The sequence below is a fragment of the Leopardus geoffroyi genome, chromosome E1 (genome assembly GCF_018350155.1).
Source record: "Leopardus geoffroyi isolate Oge1 chromosome E1, O.geoffroyi_Oge1_pat1.0, whole genome shotgun sequence".
NCBI lineage: Eukaryota > Metazoa > Chordata > Mammalia > Carnivora > Felidae > Leopardus > Leopardus geoffroyi.
Genome location: NC_059330.1, coordinates 38446329 through 38468729, shown reverse-complemented (window position 1 = coordinate 38468729; position 22401 = coordinate 38446329). Strand labels below are relative to the sequence as shown.

The following is a 22401-nucleotide window of genomic DNA, read 5'->3' as shown; positions in this document are numbered from 1 at the left end:
CTCTCTCTCACACACACACATACACACAAGAGGACTGGAAAAAATAGGTCCTTCCAAAAACTCACTTTGGTCTCTTTTTATATGGTTGCTGAGGTGGTGTAACTGCCTTTGGTTCTGGCGAGTCTGGAGGAGATGGATCCCCACCAGGAAGCTCTGGAGGGAGAGGGAGGTCCGTGAGTAAGTGACGTGGCCTTTGTTCCTTCTCTTTCTTTACAGGTTTTGAAGGTGGAGTCTCTTTTGGACTAAACAATAGAAGAGAAGAAAAAGACCATAATTCCTTAAAACATAAGCAAATAAAACTTTTCAAAGCTTTTAAAGTCTGGCTATTAAAACATTATAAAGATTTTACTTTTAAGGGATAAAACCCTGTAATATAACATAAGGATATGCAGTTTATCACAGTCAAAGATTTTTGGATTTCAGAAAAAGATATCCATAGTATATAAAAGAAACAATTAAAAATTGGGGATATCACTTGTAGGTCCTTTAACAAGGCTTTAACGTCTTTCCTAAGATTTTATTTGGATTTTTACTGAAATGAAATAAAATGCAAGAAGCAGGCACCTTAAATTCCCAAAGTACCATTACAATTTCTGGAGTCCCCAAATCTACTCCATATATTTGAACCAGCAAAGATTTTAAAAAGCAATGAAAAGCTCAACAATGCAACATTACCATGTTATTAAATATGTGGGCAGAACTTAGAAAAGGAAATAGTATTTTAGAATGTTCAGTAAGAATTATAGTTAAGTTGGACATCAAAATTAGTGAATATGCTCACCTATTCTATTGACTTGGAAGCAAAAGGCAACCCTACCTGGCTAGCCAAAACGGATAAATAATTCTGAAACTAAAAATCTAAGGAGAAAGAGTCCAAGAAACTACTTCAGAATCATGAAAGCAGTTAGTAGCAGACTTTTCATGATAATCAACAAAATAGTCAGTGGGGAGAGGGGGGAGAAAAGAATGTCTTTTCTGGAATAGATTAGAAAAGTCAGTGTTCAGATCCAATTTTTTAACTATCTCAATTTATTTATGAGTAAAGAAAATATTTTGTGTTATTCATGTCCTTAGGAAAAATACAACATATTAATTCATGCCTACAAATAAAACCATGCTAGATAGTAAGCCTTTTCTCTTCCATCATAGTATCAGAAGGTTGAAAACAAGCTGAGAATCCTAACCACAGTAGGAGCCTCCTCTACTTTTCTGACAAGTAGTTATAAAAAAATGTATTGGGGTACCTGGGTGGCTCAGTCAGTTAAGCATCCGACTTCAGCTCAGGTCACCACCTCGCGGCAGTTCATGAGTTCGAGCCCCGCATTGGTCTCTGGGCTGACAGTTCAGAGCCTGGAGCCTGCTTTGGACTCTGTGTCACCCTCTCTTTCTGTCCCTCCCCTGCTCGTACTCTTGTCTCTCTCTCTCTCTCCCTCTCAAAAATAAACATTTAAAAAAATCATTAAAAAATGTATTATTTCATGAATACTTCCATAGAACTATAAAGAACAGATTTATCCCTTGTATTGCACGTGAAACACAATCTCAAAAGTACAACTTCCTACCAGTTTTCATCAGTTCAATCTCTTGTAAATCAGGCAGAATAGAGTCAAGATTAGTTTGTGTGTATCAACTAGAACTAGGGTAGTCAATGGACTACCCATGCAAAACCATCATCTGAAACTTTCTGTTAAATTACTGATAGAGACAAACACATTATTATAATTTGCACTAAGATTTTACTACCCTGGGAAAACTCTTCAGGAAGGATACAATATAGATATTTAAAATTTTCCCCAATTTTTAAGGTATTCAGAGAATGAAAATTCCTAATTTTCCAACTACTAATGTCAGAATACTCTTTATAAATTTTAATTCTTCATGATCCAGAAATAGATTACTTCTTGGTTTTTCTCCACTAGAACTGAAGGACCTCAATTTTCTCACCATCACTTCATGTAAGTTCAGTCTATTTTTTTCTTTAAGTATTTTTTTTTTTAAGTTTTATTTCTTTATTTTGGGAGAGAGAGGAATGTGAGTAGGGGAGGAGCAGATAGGGAAAGAGAGAGAATCCCAAGCAGGGATTCTGCGCTGACGGTGTGGAGCCCGATGTGGGGCTCGAACCCACGAACTGTGAGATCATGACCTGAGCCAAAAGCAAGAGTCGGACACTTAACCGACTGAGCTACCCAGATGCCCTTCAGTCTTTATATTTAGGTCTTGTTTTCTCCAAGGTTTACTTTATAGGTTCACATTCAGTTTACTACAGTGAAAATGTGCATTGCTTCTGAAAAATTACATGTTTAGTATGTTTATTTCATCAAGTATGAGTGTTCAATATGTACTACCAGTTCAGGGCACACGAGTTGAATGCAGGTCAAATCCTATTTCAAAAAAATTTCAATATACCAAAAATCTGGGAATAATGATGACCCATAAAATTGTAGTATTTAAGGGGAACCTGGGTGGCTCAGTCGGTTAAAGTCTGACTTCAGCTTAGGTCATGATCTCCCGGTTCGTGAGTTCGAGCCCCACATCAGGCTCTCTGCTTTCAGTGCAGAGCCTGCTTCAGATCCTCTGTCTCCCTCTCTTTCTGCCTCTCCCCCCCACTCTCTCAAAATAAATAAACATTAAAAACAAACTGCAGTGCTTAACATTATGGCCTTTAGCGTTCAGCATAGGGTACTCAGTAAAACGTAGCTGTGTACAGTGCAGAGGACATACCGTACAGAGAGTCTAACACTGGAGAGCAGATATTTAACATTTGAGTCCTTACTGTGAAGATTCAGTACCAGGAAGCTGGCCTATCTTTTCAATCAATATCAGTATTTCCTGGTTCCCCAATTATGCCTGTAGTTGGGTTCACATATGGTGAGTAGTTGCATAAATGCTCACATATAATATTTTCTTTCAAAAAACATTGCCATGGAGCCTGGGTGGCTCTTAAGCGTCAGACTCTTGATTTTGGACTTCACAGGTCAGGATCTCACAGTTTGTGAGATTGAGTGCTGCATCGGGCTCTGGGCTAAATAAAGGTGCAGATTCTCTCTCTCCCTCTCTCAAAATAAATAAAAACATTTTTAAAAAGTTGCCAAGTTCCAGGGGCACCTGGGCGGCTCAGGTTATGATTTCACAGTTCGTGAGTTCAAAACCCACATCTGTGCACAGCCTGCTTCAGATTCTCTTTCCCTTTTATATGCCCCTCCTCCACACTCTCTCTCAAAAATAAACATTAAAAAAAAAGTTGCCAAGGTCCAAATTTTAAAGTCTGTATAGTCTCTTAGAATTTATGATGATGGGATTTAATCTGTAGTACAATATCAATACCACCAATAAGAAGTCTTTATTGTTAATAAAGAATATGAATTTGCATATCAATGATTTAAAAAGAATAATTTCTTGATATTTTCTACAACTTAATAGCATAAATGACTTTAAATAAATATGATCATTTATCCCTTGCCCCTTAAAGTGGGTTGTTTAGAAAGTGATTTACTTTCATAAACTTCTACCAAAAAATTTGAATTGAATACATTAAAAATGAGAACCAAGCATTCCATTAGCAAAATTCTGAATCAAATTTGAATGCTCACAAAGATCCCTTCTTTTCTGTAAGAGCTTAACAGTTTAAAGGTAAAACCTTTAAGAATAATGTAGACTCTACTAAAGTCTGATAAACTCCAAATGAACCAGGGCCAGCAAAAAATATTTATCAAAAATGAAGATTTGAGGGGCGCCTGGGTGGCGCAGTCGGTTAAGCGTCCGACTTCAGCCAGGTCACGATCTCGCGGTCCGTGAGTTCGAGCCCCGCGTCAGGCTCTGGGCTGATGGCTCAGAGCCTGGAGCCTGTTTCCGATTCTGTGTCTCCCTCTCTCTCTGCCCCTCCCCCGTTCATGCTCTGTCTCTCTCTGTCCCAAAAATAAAAAAAAAAAAAAACCTTGAAAAAAAAAAATGAAGATTTTATTTTATTATTATTTTTTTTTTAGTAAGCTCTATGTCCAGTGAGGCTTGAACTCACAACCATGAGATTGAGAATCACATGCTCTACTGACTGAGCCAGCCACGTGCCCCAGTTAACTGAAATTAAAAAAAAAAAAAAAAAAAGAGTACACAAATGATCTCAAGAGCAGGATGATCACTATGTTCATGAAGAATGTACTATATCATCAAGAATGGGTGTTTAGTAGCCCTCACTTCTTGAAACAAAGAATTACAGACCATTTAGAAAGGCTTTTTCAATACCATTAGTTAAATTCACTCCTGCATTTGATACCTAGGTTAATATACTCCTGGTCCAATATATGTTTGAAAGAAAAGTTTCATTCTATTCCCAAAGGAACTTTAAAAGAAGACAAATCCTCTGACATAAGCTTTACATCATCCATTTGCCAAATGAATTAACTACATGCCCAGTGTCATTTCACATAAGCCCCGACGCTGGCTCCTTCAGTAGTTGTACTTATTTTGAATGAATAATAAGCAGTATTTACTGAATACAATTTGTATCCTATGTTTAAAGCACTGTAGGTAATGGAAAGATGTATAAATCACATTCTCAACAATTAAGCTGCTGCAATCTCATGTGAGAAGATCAAGAAGAAAATAAATGAATTCATAAATTCTGTATGCAACTTTCAGATTTCTTCCTGAAAAGTTTTCTTACATAAAAATTATTTTTCATATGAAGGTTGGTGCAGCTGTTATGCTAGATAAAGAAGTACCAAAAACAAAAAACCAATTTAAAGACAAAAACCACCTTGACTCTAAAATTAATACATGGGAATGCAAACTGGTGTAGCCACTCTGGAAAACAGTATGGAGGTTCCTCAAAAAATTAAAAATAGAACTACCCTACAACCCAGCAATTGCACTACTAGGTATTTATCCAAGGGATACAGGTATGCTGTTTCGAAAGGACACATGCACCCCAATGTTTATAGCAGTACTATCAACAAGAGCCAAAGTATGGAAAGAGCCCAAATGTCCATCGATGGATGAATGGATAAAGATGTAGTGTGTGTGTGTGTGTGTATATACATATATATATATACACACACACACACACATATATATGTATACACACACACACACACACACACAAAACGGAGTATTACTTGTCAATCATAAAGAATGAAATCTTGCCATGTGCAACTACGTGGATGGAACTAGAGGGTATTATGCTAAGTGAAATTAGTCAGAGAAAGACAAATATCATATGACTTCACTCATACGAAGATTTTAAAACACAAAACAGATGAACACAAGGGAAGGGAAGCAATAATAATATAAAAACAGGGAAGGGGACAAAACATAAGAGACTCTTAAATATGGAGAACAAACAGAGGGTTACTGGAGGGGCTGTGGGAGGGAGGAAGAGCTAAATGGGTTAAGGGGCATTAAGGAATCTAGTCCTGAAATCATTGTTGCACTATATGCTAACTTGAATGTAAATTAAAAAAATAAATTAGACGCGCCTGGGTGGCTCAGTCAGTTGGACTCAGGTCATGATCTCGCGGTCCGTGAGTTCGAGCCCTGTGTCAGGCTCTGTGCTGACAGCTCAGAGCCTGGAACCTGTTTCGGATTCTGTCTCCCTCTCTCTCTCTGACCCTCCCCCATTCATGCTCTGTCTCTCTCTGTCTCAAAAATAAATAAACATTAAAAATAAATAAATAGGGGCGCCTGGGTGGCGCAGTTGGTTAAGCGTCCGACTTCAGCCAGGTCACGATCTCGCGGTCCGTGAGTTCGAGCCCCGCGTCGGGCTCTGGGCTGATGGCTCAGAGCCTGGAGCCTGTTTCCGATTCTGTGTCTCCCTCTCTCTCTGCCCCTCCCCCATTCATGCTCTGTCTCTCTCTGTCCCAAAAATAAATAAACGTTGAAAAAATAAATAAATAAATAAATAATAAAAATAAATAAATAAAATAAAATAATTAATTAAAATAAGTTAAAAATAAAAATAATACATAGTGAAAAAATAAAATCAATAGTGGAAGATATCTACATTTCTGTTTTTCTACCTTCAATAATTGATTTACATTTTTGTGGAAAACTAATAATCATCATACATTTAAAAATAATTACATTGGTGCTCACTTTGGCAGTACATATACTAAAGCTGGAATAATACAGAGAAGATGAGCATGGCTCCTGCGCAAGTATGATAAGCAAATTTATGAAGCATTCCCAATTTTTAAAATATTAAAAATTTGTAGATAAGGTACAAATGCTCCTTTACCTTTGACCTTCATCCTAAGTCCCATCCACAGAGGTAACCATTCTTATCAGCTTAGTATGTTTCTTTCTGGATTTTTTTGGTATGAATTTATATGGGTATATATGGATATATTCATATGAATACATATATCCATAAAAATAGATGTTTTGTTTTTATTGTATATGGGTTTTTACATAGATATCATACTATTAAAAAGTTAATTACATTGGACTATGAGAGAAAATAGTTATACTTTCAGAATCAGAATTAGTAACAAAAAATAGTTTTGCTCACTTCATTCTCTCTCAAACACATTCTTTTTTCTTTTTTAATTTATTTTATTTTGAGAGAGAAAGCGCAAGTCAGGGAAGGGCAGAGAGTGGGGGGGGGGAGGGAGGGAGAGAGAGACAGAGAGAGAGAGAGAGAGAGAGAGAGAGAGAGAGAATCCCAAGCAGTCTCCACACTGTTAGCGCGGAGCCCCACAGGGGCCTGAACCCACCAACCGTGAGATCATGACCTGAGCCAAAGTCAGACGCTTAAATGACTGAGCCACCCAAGCACCCCAGAAACACATTCTTAAAGATAGCTACACACATTCAAATAAGCTCTGGATGGTCTTACTTTACCTTTCATCCCCAATCTGAAAGATAGAAATCCTTATGTGTCTCCTATAAAAATTACTCCACCTACGGTAATCTGCACTCTACACTGATACATGGCAGGTGAGTTCAATAATCACTTGGTTAGCCAAATAAACATTTCAAAATGAAGATTCTCAGCCACACCAATTCTGTTCTAGCCACAATGTAAACTAATATCTAAACACGGTTCTTGTAGGTAGATCATGGCCTAAAGTCCCATCGGAGAATGCTCAACTATCACCTTTTCCAACAAAAACCATAAAAACACATAGTTTGTATCTACAAGAAGTATATTATGTACCTAAACAGATTTCCTTTACAACATTTCAGGTTTTAGTCTTCTCCTTTGTTCTCAGGATACAGAGAATTCATAATTATTAATATTAGAAAGACCATGTAGAATTTCTCTTTAAAATCAGATTTACCACTATGAATAGTAATACAACTATTCTTTTAAATTTTTTAATTGCATTTGTACCATCTTATAAGGCACAGAGCATAGTCTGAAAAAATATAGATGTAAAGGGCTGAAATATATCATCATTTAAATTATTAATGTCACTTGGAAAATAATGAAGGCTTGGGAATTAGTCTGGGATGCAAGATCAGTAGCACTTACTTTTATGCTTACAATGAAGTTTGTTGCAATAAGTGAAACTCATATCCTAGAGAACAAGAGGGTAGGATCTCCTTTGAAAAAACCAGTAACAGACTGCCATGGCATATGTCACTGCTAATCATATGTGTTTGGTGGTACTTGCCTAGCTAGTCTTGCCAAGATAAAGAATAAGTATATTTCCTAATGCTTTCCATAAAATCAGATTCATGTTTCATAATCATTTCACTTCTCAATATTCAGAGAATTCATTAAAATTAGAGCTCTTCCAGCGTGCCGAGTGGCCAGTTGGTTGAGCATCTGACTCTTCATTTCTGTTCATGTCATGCTATCACAGTTCATAGGATCGAGCCCCACATGGGGCTCTGCACTGACAGTGTGGAGTCTGTTTGGGATTCCCTCCCTCTCTCTCTCTGCTCTTTACCCCCTCAAAAAAATAAATACAATAAACTTAAAAACAAGCTAAAAAAAATTGGAGCTCTTCCCATCATCCCATTGTGAATTTATATTCTAATTAGTTAAAAATTCTATGTATTGTTTTTTGCTTCTAAGATAATTTTTTTTTTAATTTTTTAAATGTTTTATTTATTTTTTTGAGAGAAAAAGAGAGAGACAGAGTATGAGCAAGGGAGGGGCAGAGAGAGAGGGAGACACAGAATCCAAAGCAGGGTCCAGACTCCAAGCTGCCAGCACAGAGCCCAGCACAGGGCTCAAACTCATGATCCATGAGATCATGACCTGAGTCAAAGTCGGATACCTGACGGAACCACCCAGGTGCCCCTATATACATACACATACATATACGTGTATATATGTATGTATGCACGTATATATGTGTGTGTGTGTGTGTGTGTATATATACACACACACACACACACACACACATATATATATATGTATATATATATTTTTTTTTTTTAAAGCAGTGCTTTTCAAGATAAACCTAGTTTATTTTTCTTCTGGATTAGGAGGAAAAGCTCCAGCTATAAAAGACATTTTGGGGGATCATTAAGGATATTTAATATATTATTGGTATTATATTAGTAAATCAGTGAGAAGTTTTTTTAGGGTGATAAAGGTATTGTGATTCTTTAGGAAAATGTTTCTAGTGTCAGGAGAGATATACTAAAGTATTCAGAAGTAAAGTGTCATGATATCTAAAGCAAATGTGGCAGAAAGTTAATAACTGGTGAATCCTGGTGAAGAGTATACAAGAGTTCACTGTGTTACTCTTTCAATTTTTCTATAACTTTTAGAATTTTCAACATAGGGTCACCTGGCTGGCTCAGTTGGTGGAGCATGCAACTCTTGATCTAAGGGTTGTGAGCTCAAGCCCCACACTGGGTTTAGAGATTACTTAAAAAATATTTTTTTTAATCTAAAAGAAAAAGAAAAATTTTTTCAACATAAAAATTTATGTAGGGGTGCCTGGGCGGCTCAGTCAGTTAAGTGGCCAATTTCAGCTCAAGTCATTATCTCACGGTTCGTGAGTTCGAGCCCTGAGTCAGGCTCTGTGCTGACAGCTCAGGGCCTGGAGCCTGCTTTGGATTCTGTGTCTCCCTCTCTCTCTGCCCCTCCCCTCCTCCCACTCTGTCTCTCTGTCTCTCAAAAATAAATAAACATTAAAAAAAATTAGGGAGAAAAACGCTGATTTTCAAAAATCTGAATCAAAAATAACCCTTATCAAATAAACTTATAAATAAAAAGGGTTACTACGGCCTCAAATTGTAATTTTCTCCTCCTAACTAATAATGTTATAAATACGAACTTTTCCACTGAAAACCAACATCAAAGGCATTTCCTACACATAAAAAGCATTCTAAACAGCCATGTAATAGAGCAGTTTTGACAGTTTGAGAAGACAGAATGCATTACACTTAGATTGAGAAGGTAAAATTTTCCCAGTTAACTATGGGACTTACCTATCCATGTCATCGTCTCCAGGTAATAAGGGTGGGAGGGGCAGAGGAGGCAACGTTGAAGTTTTTAAGTGTGGAATAGCAGCTGTTACAGATACTTGAGTCTTCACAGAAACCTGTACAGGGGGCTGAGAATTTGCCTGAGAGGACAGAGTAGATGTCCTTGGGTGAGTAGAAGGGGGCAGAGTTGAAGTACTAGAAGCAAGAACCTGACTAAATGCTGGTTGGGGAGGAGGCAGAGGTGGTTGCTGTGGAATAGCTGGTAGTGGAGGCAAAGGTGGCAAAGGGGGTGTTTGAGGTGGAGGGGTAGTAGTTGGTAAAGGAGGTGGAGGAGAAGTAACTGTGGGGAGAGGCGGATGGGTCTCCTTTTCTGATACCTCTGTCTCTTTTGGAGTAACAATCTCCTCTTTCAACGCTACGGGTTTAGAGTCTCTTGATCCCTGTGCTTTCAAATCTTTAAGAATAGGATGCTTCTCAGAGTTCTCATCCAACTTTACTTTCCCTGTATCTAAAGAATTTTTGACTTCTGTATTGAGATGTGGTACATTCACCAGTTCAGTATCTGGGGCAGATTTTTCCAATTTTACACCTCTAGGTAACTTTTTAGACTCCAAGCCTGAATCCTTAGCCTCTACTAAACTGTTCTCTTTTCTAGGCAAAAACACAGGTGAACCCTTGGACTCTTTTCCATCCATTTTTGCTGCAGCAGCAGCTGCTGCTCTTTCCTTCTTTTTCCTACTGAGTTCAGCTCCCAAGCTGGAGTTCAATGGAAGCCTGACAGGTGAGATGCTGGAATGTCGACTGCGTGACCCCGATCTCTTCTTTTTACTATGAGAAGATGAGTGTCTTGAATATGCGGGACTTCTACTTCTAGACTTCATGGATTTCCTACTGGAAAAAGAAAAAGGCAATTTAAGATGGACAGCCTACAACAATATGGAGGAAATACATCCGTTAAACTATGGAGCAATGTAGGGACATTCACTTTCAAATGCCCCCTTCTTTGTAAAGAGAGCTTTCATACTATTTTTACTTTCTAATCTTATACTCTAATACTGCTCACTAAAAAACAAACAAACAAAAAACAACTATGGAGCACTGTAAAGAACCCACTTGAGTAATTTATCAATCTTAAAAATAAATTAGGTACCATCAAATAATAATATACCAATATTGGTTTATTAATGGGTTCATTAACTGTAACAAATGTAAAATACTAATGTAAAATGTTAATAATAAGGGAAACTGGGTGCAAGGACATATAAGAATTCTTTGTACTGGGGCCCTTGGGTGGCTCAGTCAATTAGGCAGTCGACTCTTGATTTTATTTCAGGTCATGATCTCATGGTTTATGGGTTTGAGCCCCACACTGGGCTCTGCACTAACTGACAGTGTGGAGCCTGCTTGGGATTCTCCCTCTCTTTCTACCCCTCCCACACACGCTCTCAAAATACATAAATAAACTTAAAAAAAAAATTCTTTGTACTGTATTCACAATATTTTTTGTAAATCTAAAATTTGTGTAGAATATAAAGTTTATTTAAAAAATAGGTTACAAGGAACTAAAACCTGCATGACAACATATCTCAATCACATAACATTAAAATTATCTATTACTTATCCAACTGAAGAAAGATGAATGAATATTTTTTTCTCCATGCTGGAAAACATCCATAATCACAATGATTATTTTTAGAATTTGGGTTTAAATCTCTGATAAAGCAAAAACATGATTTAAAACAATTATACTTTTTTGTTTTATTTTGTTTTGAGAGAGTACAAGCAGGGGAGGGGCAGAGACAGGGGGAGAGATGATCCCAAGAGGGCTCTGCGATGATAGCTGCAAGCCGGATGTGGGGCTGGAACTCATGAACCAGGAGATCATGACCTGAGCTGAAGTCAGATGCTGAACCCACTGAGCCATCCAGGTGCCCTCCCAAAAAAGTTATACTTTGTACTAAAGGTGGGTTATACCAATCAGGATGTTATAAGTAACTAGCATGCTTCACCAAAAGCTAATTGTTTCAACTAGAGAGCTAGTTAATTGATAGATCCCAGAAAAAGATTTTGCTCCCCAGTTGATTATTAAGCTGTACCTATACTAAATGAACCCTAAGATACAAGAGTTGTTAGGACTTACAAAATAGATAAGTTGAAAAAATTGTCTTACCAAATAATTAGAAGTTCTCAGAACTATGGTGACTTTTGGTACTTTCGTATATAAAATGATTTCCAATCAACTTTGTAGGAACTCAAAAAGCAATATACTGTTGCATGTTCAACTTATTTTCTTCATTATTAAGAATCTGGGAATCTATGAGGCAGATTATTCTAAATTGAAACTCAACCCTCATTAATTCGTTTTGCCTTTTAATAAAGCCTAATGTGCTCAGGCCTCAATGTGAGGTGAAAAAAAGCACTAAAAATGTTATTGGACAAAATATAACTTGCCCAGTAGTCTAAAATAAACTGTACCCATTCCAGATCTTCAATATCTCCCTTTATCTTTGATCGCTGATAACACTAACATTAGTCAAATGTTTCGAAATAAATAGCATATATGTGTAGGGGAAACAACTTGCATGATATCAGCCACGATTTTCTTATACCTACACTGATTTTTGGAAGTTTGCTCCTAATAGTCATTATTGGAATCAAAGTACTCAAAACAGCAATAACAGCATATATATAAACATGAGGATACAGAATACTGAAAGTGGTTCTCTCAGTATCCACTTACTCTTAAGAAAATTAATACTTTTCTTGTAAATAACTGGCTGAAACCAGAGGCTTTTCTCTGACTGAATTAGAGCTGGGATAAAACTACCATCTCTGTTATGCCAGGGTAAACTTCTAAAATCCCAAACAATAATTAATGTCAGAGACCATGCTCTAAAAACTATTGTTTCTTTAATCTTTTCACCATTACTAAATCTTCCTAAGGAACTCTGCTACAAACCCTTCAACTTCTGAACAGAAGCCTACTGTTAAGAGAACATTCTGATGGCCATATACTTACAGCATTTTTAGTGATACAAATGCTATATTTGAGATTGAGATCCACTCTACAAAAAAAAAAGTGGGGACGGGGGGCACTGCCTGGATGTCTCAGTCTGTTTGGTAGCGACTTCAGCTCAGGTCATGATCTCACAGTTTGTGAGTTCGAGTCCAGCGTCAGGCTCTGTGCTGACAGCTCAGAACCTGGAGCCTGCTTCAGAGTCTGTGTCTCCCTCTCTTTCTGACCCTCCCCCACTCACACTGTTTCTCTCTCTCTCTCAAAAATAAATAAACACTAAAAAAAAAAAAAAAAAAAAAAATTAAAAAAAGAAAAAGAGCAGGAGATGGGGTGGGGAGAGGAGACAAGCAATAAAGGTAAATGCAGGCAACAATAAAAACTGTTCTCACAAACAAACGTATTTTCCTCCTGAATTGAGTTAGGTTCTACCCATCCAAAATGAAATTGCTAGTATTAATCGCTACTAATTTAGAGAATTCAAAGACTTTGCATTTCTGGCAAAGCACTTCCAGTCTTTTAAAATGATTTTGCTTGTTTAATTTTGACTGTGTCTCCCAAGAAAAAAAACACAGAGAATATCACAGAAGGGAACTGTATGTTCTACTCTGACTCTAAGAAATTTTTGTATTTTATTTGCTCTCTGGAATTGCATCAAGTGTGGGAAAAATATGCAGTGCACACATACAAACATATAATGTTCTCTATAACCCAACTAACAATATACATGTGTCTCTAAAATTATGTAATGTTTATACTTCTGTCCTATGCTATCATATTGTGTGTCTAATTCTTTCCTGATTTATTTTTTACCATTACTACACGAGTTTCAATTAACTGAGTAGAGGAAGAGAGAACTTGAGATATGAATCCAAAAGGAATCACTGCAAAGCAAGCTCTTTCTGAAACTTGTTTTAGTGTTTTAGGCTTAAGTGCACTTCCATATTAACAAAACTCACGACAATAGAAATTCTCAAAACAGCCTTAATGAAACTACGCCCTCAAGAAAACAAGTATTCTGAGAATATTTCTTAGGTTTCCTTAAAGAACTAAGCAACTTTATAAACGGTATATTTAAGACTTATGCATTTCACTGTACATAAATTTTACTCTCACCCCTTCAAAAAAAAGTGAACTCTAATGCTATCTACAACACACTAAAATGCTTATAGTGAAGTATACTGATGTCTGCAACTTTGAGATGAATCAAAACAAAAAATGGATTGATGGAAAAATGGATAATTACAATAAAACATATAGCATACATCAACTGTAGAATCTAGATAGTACATATATGGGTCCTTACTGTAATTCTTTCAACTTTTCTGTGTTTGAAAAATTGTGATAAAATGACGGGGAGGGGGACTAAGGAACTTCAGACCCTGACAGCCTGAATTCTGCAGCTTGATCAATTCAAACTAGTTAATGAATAATTGTAACTTTAAGTCAGTAAAAATTACTCATATTAACATATAAAAGACACGCACGGATTTTTAAAAATTAGCATAATTTCTCCACTAGCATTCAACAATATTTCCTCACTCACAGAATTTACTGACTTGCTCCAGGTACCAAGCACTGAGCTATGCAGTTCACATTTACTAGCTAATTTAATCCTCACAATTACTCTAGAAATAAGATAGTTATTATTCCCACTTTACACATAAAGAAACACGGGCAGGGAGAAACTAAATTATTTGCCAAAGTTCACAAAGCAAAATTAGGATACCACTCAAGTATAACTTCATAGCCCATGTTCTTTTGTGGACAAAAGTGAGTCCACAAAAGGGAGACACATCTTATCATCTAGGAATAAGAACACAGTTTTCAATAGTAATTCATTTCAACAATTAAATTTCAAACCCAACATGCCTTTCTTGCTAACCTATCATGATGAAGGCACTAATACCACTTGTTTAGATAAAGATTTTGAAAATTGCCAGTGGTCACAGGGTAGGTCAATGGTGATGCTGATAATCAAATTATCCTTGGAACCAATTTCTGCTAGGCTATATACCAACAAAAAGAAAAAGGACTAAACAGCTGAATTTCCACTGAAAACATCCGTTAAAAGACAGGAACTATCAAAACATCGTCAATTAGGAAATAAACTTACAGCTTTGGAGACCCAGGGGACAGCCCACACACAAGTGATAGATGACTTGGGCAAATACCTCAAGATAATACAAATGAAAATTTATAATTTCTTAGATCTCCAATCAGGTCCAGTGAGGTCTAAAGCACTAACACCAAGGTGATTTTAAAGTATTTAAGACAAAGCAACAGAAATCGCTACATCAGCTCTGGGATAAGCTCAGTTATCAACTCTGTGCACTCAATAAGCACAAATTTATGATTTTTCTCACAGGAGCTTCCAACTGAGTATCTCGCCACAGGGAGTACCTACCTTTAGAAGTTTTAGGCATGTGAGCTCTCCACTTCTTGAATTCTGGGTTGAGAGAAAACCAGATTCACCTACTTGAATTCACTAGCCAATAGCAAAGTCAATGAGGAAGACCAGGAGTTTCAACAAAATGTTAACATGACTAATTGCCAGTTCCTCATAACCCACCCTAAGTAAGAAAAGGCTGTTGGAGAAATAGCTCACCTGGGGAGTGGACTCCGACTCAGAGACCGTTTGCTCATGAAAGGGCTGCTGGACCGTCTTCGACCATAGGGACTGGGTGATCTCCCACTGTAAGAGCCACTCCTTTCATAGCTGGAAGAACGTCTCCGGCCATAGGGACTCACAGACCTTTGTCGTCTACTGTAAGGGCTGGGTGATCGGGTGCTGGACTGGTAGGCCGAGGGCTCCTTGTAGGGAGGACTAATTGACTGCCTTCTTGAGGTACTTCCAGGACTCTTCTTGTAGGAGTCATAATTGCTAGAGGTGTGAGATCTTGGAGGACTAAGGTCATAATCTTGGCCATAAGAAGCTCCTGAGGGGCTATCATCTTGCTTGGGGCTGTCAGACCATTTCCTATGGGGACTCCTGGATCTCCGTTTGGGGCTGTCCACCGTCTTGTAGCTTTTGGGTGTTTCCCTTTTCCGATGACTTTTACTCCGGTCTTTGTGCCCAGACTTCAACTCACGTTCTTTCCGGGTCTTCTCCTTATGTAGTTTGGATGACCTGGATTCCTTGTTGCTGCTGCTTTTGGATATCTGTGCCTTCCCATAGTCCTCATTCTCCTCATTTGAACGCTTTGAACTTCCTGATATCCGGTCCTTCATAGATCCCGATTTGCTGGAGACTTCCTGGTTTTTTTCTTTTTCTGTCTGTTTAGTTTTTAGTAAGTCCCGGGAACGTCTGTGCTGGTGGTGACGATGTTTGTGCAGGCGGTCACTCCGATCAGTTCCACGACGCTCATCATTCTCCCTCCTGTCTAGTTTGAAGGCCATATCGTCAGAGAAGGTATCTGAATCAGAACTGATGTCATCATACTCCACCAAAGGTTTGATAATTGTACCTAAAGGTGCTGCTTCGGGGGTCACCAACCCCATGTCTTTGGAGTGCTTGGATTTATGCCGCTTGTGCTTCGACACCAAGCGGTGACGCTCTCTGCTGTTGGAGCTGCCACCTCCCGATGACGGCTGCAAAGTTCCAGAAGCTCCTCCACTCCCGTCCTTCTTGCCCCCATGTCTCTCTGGATTGGGCATTCCCTTTCCCCTACCCTCAAAACGGGGAAAAAGTTCCCCAGCACTCCGAAAAGTAACCCCCACCCACCCCCCAACCCCACGCCTACCAAAGCGCCCCTAGAAGGGGGTGGGGAGGGAAGGGACTGTAGCCCAGGCTCCTCCTCCCTCCCGACTCCTCAGCACCCTCCTACATGAGGTGGGGGGTGAAGGAGCCAGGAAAGAAATGAGTTCCTCAGCAGTGGAGTTGCGAGACAACGGGTAGCTGCCCAAGTCTGTTTCCCGTCCTCCCCTCGCCGAGCCACTCCTCAGGCCCGGACGCCGGGGAGGTCGAGGAAGTAGGAAGCCGACGGCCCGGGGGCTGTGGGGCCGACTCCGGCTCTGGGGCCCTGTGAAGACTGCGCGGGCCCTTCCCCTACCCGGTAGCCCGTCTCGGGGCGGCTTCCTGTCGCTGGGGTCCCGCGGCCTAGGTGCCTCACGCCCCCTTTGTCCCTCGCTCCTGAGGGAGACCCTTTTCTTGCCTCCGCCTCACCTCAATACCTCACACACTCATTCGCTCCCTCACACAGACTCAGTCACACACTAGGTTAAACCGAAACGGCACTTGGGGAAGGGGGGGAGGGGGCAAACCGAGGAAATACCGCGAGAATCCTGTGGGTTCTCGCGGTATTTCGTGCTTCCCTTTCACCTCTCAGCGCTTCTTGCTCACATAACGCGAGAGAGCGTCCCGAACAGGAAACGCGTTCCGGCAGAGTCTCGCGATAAACTCCCGCCCTCCATTTGAACAAAGCTTTATTGAAACGGCGCTGGGGGATTTTTTTCTTTTTTTTTTTTTTTTTAATTCAAAGCTTTATTGGTAACTCTCGAAGAAATAACTCCCAGGCCCCGGCGCAAGACTCGTTTTGCACAGTTTATAACAACTCTTTTAACTACCAGGATGAAAATATTATCAACAGGACAAAGGGCGGTTGTGGGGACATTTCAACCCAAGTTCCTAAGCATTAACAATTCTCTCCGCTTATGTACGTATACTGGGCGCATTGTCCCTGTGTCTCCTACTACCTCGCAAATCACGATACCCTCATCCCCATTCTACATATAACGAAACTAATAGTCACCGAAGTTAAATAGCTTATTCAAGGTAACAAAGCTAGTCCAGCAAGTGCCAAAGATGAGATTCAAATTCAAGTCTAACACTAAAGCACAGCTCTTGTATAGTGTGCCACTTCCTCTTTCCACTCTCTTTAAAATCTGAACCTGAAAATTCATCACCTCCTGGATCATCTGTGGCTTTTCTGGAATCATTTAGCCTGTTCTCTTCACATGGAAGATTATAATTATGAACAAGTAAAACATGGTATTCATGCGTGAGAAAAAAAAATATCTTACCCTGCCCTTCATTTTCTACTTTTCAAAACTTTGTACACATTAACTCATTACATCTTCACAACAATCATCTGAAATAAGGTTGTGTATGTGAGGAAACTAAGGTACTGAGAAGTTAAATGACTTTTCCAAATTTCTTCATTCTTCATCAAATTTATCTGTGAGACTTTAAGGCCCTTGTCTGTGATATAGCGTCTACTCTCATACGGCCATCAAGCAAGACATGGGGAAAATATTCATACCACAAGATATGAGGTGATAAATGTCATAAGAATGATACAGAACTCTCCAGAAATTCAAAAGGAGGCTGGGAGTGTTAAGAAAAAGTTTTATGGGGCGCCTGTGTGGCTCAGTCGGTTAAGCGTCAGACTTCAGGTCAGGTCATGATCTCACGGTTCGTGGGTTTGAGCCCCGCGTCGGACTCTGTGCTGACAGCTCAGAGCCTGGAGCCTGCTTCAGATTCTGTGTCTTCCTCTCTCTCTCTGCCCTTCCCCTGCTCACACTCTGTCAATCTCTCTCTCGAAAAATAAATAAACATTAAAAAAAGAAAGAAAGAAAGAAAAGAAAGAAAAGAAAAAGTTTTATAAATGTAGGGCATTTGAGTTGGGCCAGGAAGATTAAATAGGATTTGTATGTTAGGGGCCAGAAAACATCCTGAATGAAGGCAAAAGAATCCACTCTCAAAATCACTCTCTGAAAATGTTCTTTTTGCTTTTGGTCACATGGGTACTAAAAAGAAAATTTTTTACCTAAATGTTTAAATCCATAAATGTTTGCTAAAAATAAAAAAGATAAACTTTAACCATGGAAGAAAATTTAATGTCATCAAGAAAAACAAAGCATAGAATTAAGTACTGGAACTCAGGTATGATAATTCCTTATTCATTGCTGCGAGAAAGCCTGGATGTAAAAGTCCCCACCAGTATCTGACATAACGGCAGATAGCATGAGACTTAATGGCCAATTAGATGAAATGACTGACCCACTTTATCAAACACTGGCATGAGTTAGGCAAAATCACTCAAATTTTTCATATCTTTTAAATGAGATTAAATTTCTGACCCAGGATGCGCCCGCACTCATGGTAAAATGGAAAAGTGTAGACAGTAGAATAAATTATTGTGATGTGTCAAATAAAATCTTAAATAAAATTCATCACATAAACAGTAGCTGAAATTTTCTTAATTATCTGTTGATTGCCTACTGAAGACTAGAAACTCCTAGTGAATAAATGAATGAATGAATGAATGATTTTACTGAATTTTTATAATATCTTATATTTCTAGAGCACTGTTCAGTTTTCCACAGAACTCTTTTAAGTCTGTCAGTAGATATCAGTTGAACAAAAAACCTGGTGAGGTGGCCAGGATGGGTATTTCTATATGCATCTACTAAAGGTTGAAACTGAGACCCAGGGGTTGTAGTATGTTTTACGTTAAGTGTAGGAAGTACCAGGAGCAGGGACAGCTTTTTATTCAATCTTAGACCAGTATTCTTTCTATTTCAATACGCTGTCTCTTTTTGGTGGGTACAATGCTACTCTAATGTTAATAATATCTCAATAAAGCTGGAAAAGATTCTAATCTAGGAAATATATTTTGTTAAAGTATTTAAATACAAAATCAGTGTAAACTGCAGAAATCTGTCCAACAGTTGGTGAGAATAGAGCTTTTATAAAATAAGGGTTGCTTCACTCTACAGAAAAACTTTGAACTCAGAAATTCCAGGACTGCACAGTTTGCTTTATTTGCATGACCTCCCAGGGCAGGGAGTCAGGGCAACTTTGTGAGCCTCAAGGTAATCAGTCAGATGAAGACTATACTTTCCCTGTAAATCACCCAGAGCAAGTCAGAAAGCTTCTCTTTAGGCTGTATCCAAGAGGAAATATTTAACTAAAGTCAATAACTGCTCCTCCCCACCCTAGATCAATTTATTAGTTTAGATTTTAGGTTTAAAGAGTCCTCTGAAATCTCCCTCAAAGCTTAGTCATTTAAAATTTCACCCTTGCTTCTTCTTGCCATATACAAAGATTGCTCCTATGTACACTTTGAATGATTTTCTTGTTTAATGACATGTCTCTCCTATCTTTACGTCTGGAGTACAAATTTTTCAACAAATGTCATTTTATCTGTATTTTAAAATGAGAAATTATAACTTCCTATTCTATTCTGTGACCAAAATTTGGTATAGTTTATTTTCAAGCTTATAAGGTTTAAAATTCCATAGCTACGCTTGGTCTAGACATTGTGTAAAGTTTCCACGAGAAAATATAGTTGTATATCTAATATTGGTGTTTTGGGAACAGTGATAAATTAACAGACATTTTTGAGTAACTGGTTATTGTGACCAATCATATTTTCAGAACTCTTAAGTCAGATGAATCCATCAAGTGTTGGGGCTGTGTTTTTTATTTTTATTTATTTATTTATTTATTTATTTATTTATTATTTTATTTTACTTTTTAGAGAGAGGAGGAGGAGAGTGTGTGAGGCGGGAAGAGAGTCAGAGGGAGGGAGAGAGAGAATCTTAAGCAGGCTCCATGCTCAGTGTGTAGCCAATGTGGGGCTTGATCCCACAACCCTGGGATCATGATGTGAGCAGAAATCCAAAACCAGATGCTTGATCGACTGAGCCACCCAGGCATTCCAAGAGCTGTGTTTTCATATTTATATTATGAGCTCCTACCTGATATACAAGAATTAGGATTCCACAGATGCTTGTTGAATGAAGAACACTTTGATAGCAGGAAACAGCATTTTATCTTATTTATTGGAAGCAGCACTTTATTTTATTATTATTAAGTTTATTTATTTATTTTGAGAAAGAGAGAGCAAGCAAACCACACACAGGGGAGGAGCAGAGAGAGGGAGAGAGAATCCCAAGGAGGTTCCACACTGTCAGCTTGCAGCCCTACAGGGGACTTAAACCAAGGAACTGTGAGCTCATGACCTGAGCTGATATCAAGTCAGATGCTTAACCAACTATGTCACCCAGTCTCCCTGGAAATAGCATTTTAAGTTTGCATTATCTTTGAATATTCTCACTTGGACAAAATACTGTCTGTACCTCATCAATTTTAAGTTGCTAGATTTACATTATAGAATATTTGGAACATACTTTTGTGCTAAAGAATATCCAGTGATTATCTGAAATTCAAATTTAACTGAGTGCTCTGTATATGTATATATTTTTTTTAAAAAATAATGTTTATTTTTGACAGAGAGAGACAGAGCATGAGCGGGGGAGGGGCAGAGAGAGAGGGAGACACAGAATCAAAGCAGGCTCCAGGCTCTAAGCTGTCAGCACAGAGCCTGACTTGGGGCTCGAACTCACAGACTGCAAGATCATGACCTGAGCCGAAGTTGGGCGCTCAACTGACTGAGCCACCCAGGCGCCCCTCTGTATATATATATTAAAAAAAATTTTTTTTTTCAACGTTTATTTTTGGGACAGAGAGAGACAGAGCATGAACGGGGGGAGGGGCAGAGAGAGAGGGAGACACAGAATCAGAAACAGGCTCCAGGCTCTGAGCCATCAGCCCAGAGCCCGACGCGGGGCTCGAACTCACGGACCGCGAGATCGCGACCTGGCTGAAGTCGGATGCTTAACCGACTGTGCCACCCAGGCGCCCCGTGTATATATATATTTTAATGTTTATTTATTTTTGAGAGAGAAAGACAGAGTGAAGTGGGGGAGGGGAAGAGAGTGAGGGAGACACAGAATCCAAAGCAGGCTCCAGGCTCTGAGCTGTCAGCACAGAGCTCCACGTGGGGTTCAAACTTGCTAACCATAAGATCATGACCGGACCCAAAGTCAGATGCTTAACTGAGCCACCCAGGCACCTCCCTGACTGTTCTGTATTTTATCTGGCAACCCTATTAATTTATCCCAACGATATGCACTGAGTCTCTGATGTGTGTCAGGGATTTGGCCAAGCAATGTCACTAGACAGTAGTGAAAGAAGTAGACCCAGTGCAGCCTTTCTGGCAATAACTATATAACAGGGAAGACAGACATTGAACCATTAATTAATTACAATTAATGAACAATTAATTTCAATGGTGAAAATGCTATTAAAGAGATGTTTGAAATAATGTAACAGTGGACCTGATCAAGTCAGGAGTTAGAAAAGGCTTCTCTAGCCTGGAGGAAGACAATTAAATTGACATCCAAGTAAGAGGGCCTTAGTGAGGTGAAGGGGTCAGGCAAAGGAAGGCCCCTCACAGCAGTTAAAAAGACCTGTTCAAGGATCTTGGAAGAGGAAAGAGTGGGGGAATTTTCTGCATGAGAAACAAGGCCAGCAAGGCTGGTGATTGGCAAGGGAGAATTGGGTCTCGCATGGTTTTGTAGGCCCAATAAAACATTTGCCTACTAAGTCCAAGTACAGTGCTAGGTAGTAGGAATTAAGAAATGAGGGCCAGGGGCATCTGGGTGGCTTAGTTGGTTGAGTGTCAGACTTCGACTCAAGTCATGATCTCCCAGTTTGTGAGATGGAGCCCCACATCAGGCTTGCTGCTATCAGTGAGTGCAGAGCCCGCTTCAGATCCTCTGTCCCCCTTTCTCTCTGCCCCTCCCCCGCTCGTTCTCTCTCTCTCTCTCTCTCTCTCTCTCTCAAAAATAAAAGTAAAAAAAAAAAAAGTACATCAAAAAAAAAAAAAAAAAAGAAATGACAGCCAAATCCAGCGCCAAGAAACTCACTATGTAATAACTCAAAGGAAAAGAGGATAAAGAGTAGGTAAGAAATGGAATTTGAATTCTACTTTCAAAGAGCATGGTTATAGATACCTTTGTGGTAATAGACATGTTTTCAGACACTTCCCAAGATTTGTTTTTATTAAATTTAAGTGCTGTGCCTATAGTTATCTGCTGGAATGGCCTTGGAGGATGTTTGAATAGCATTTTTGAAATGTGGACAGTCTGAGACTGAAGAGCCAGCAGAAATCCACCATTAGTATCCTTGCAGCGAACTACGTAACCTCCAACTT

General features: G+C 39.0%; 1 protein-coding gene and 1 non-coding gene across 19 annotated transcripts in view; one reads left to right on the top strand and one right to left on the bottom strand.

Moving 5' to 3' along the window:
* CDK12 (cyclin dependent kinase 12) overlaps positions 1-16668 on the bottom strand; it is a 78322-nt gene extending 61654 nt beyond the window's left edge. For 16 of the 18 annotated variants that reach the window (XR_006714942.1, XR_006714939.1, XR_006714941.1 and 13 more), the window contains exons 1-3: positions 15006-16668; positions 9388-10275; positions 66-242 (exon numbers count right to left, since the gene is read on the bottom strand). Coding sequence is in view for 4 of the 18 variants with exons in the window: in XM_045488677.1 (XP_045344633.1) it covers positions 66-242; positions 9388-10275; positions 15006-16054 (2114 nt within the window). In the remaining 14 variants the exon portion in view is untranslated. The remainder of the gene's footprint in view (positions 1-65; positions 243-9387; positions 10276-15005) is intronic. The other 2 variants (XM_045488678.1, XM_045488680.1) reach the window with 1 other exon arrangement.
* On the top strand, positions 6080-6186 carry LOC123604800. Its single transcript, XR_006715517.1, has one exon. It is a non-coding gene; the product is annotated as a U6 spliceosomal RNA (small nuclear RNA).
* Positions 16669-22401: the final 5733 nt, after the last annotated feature.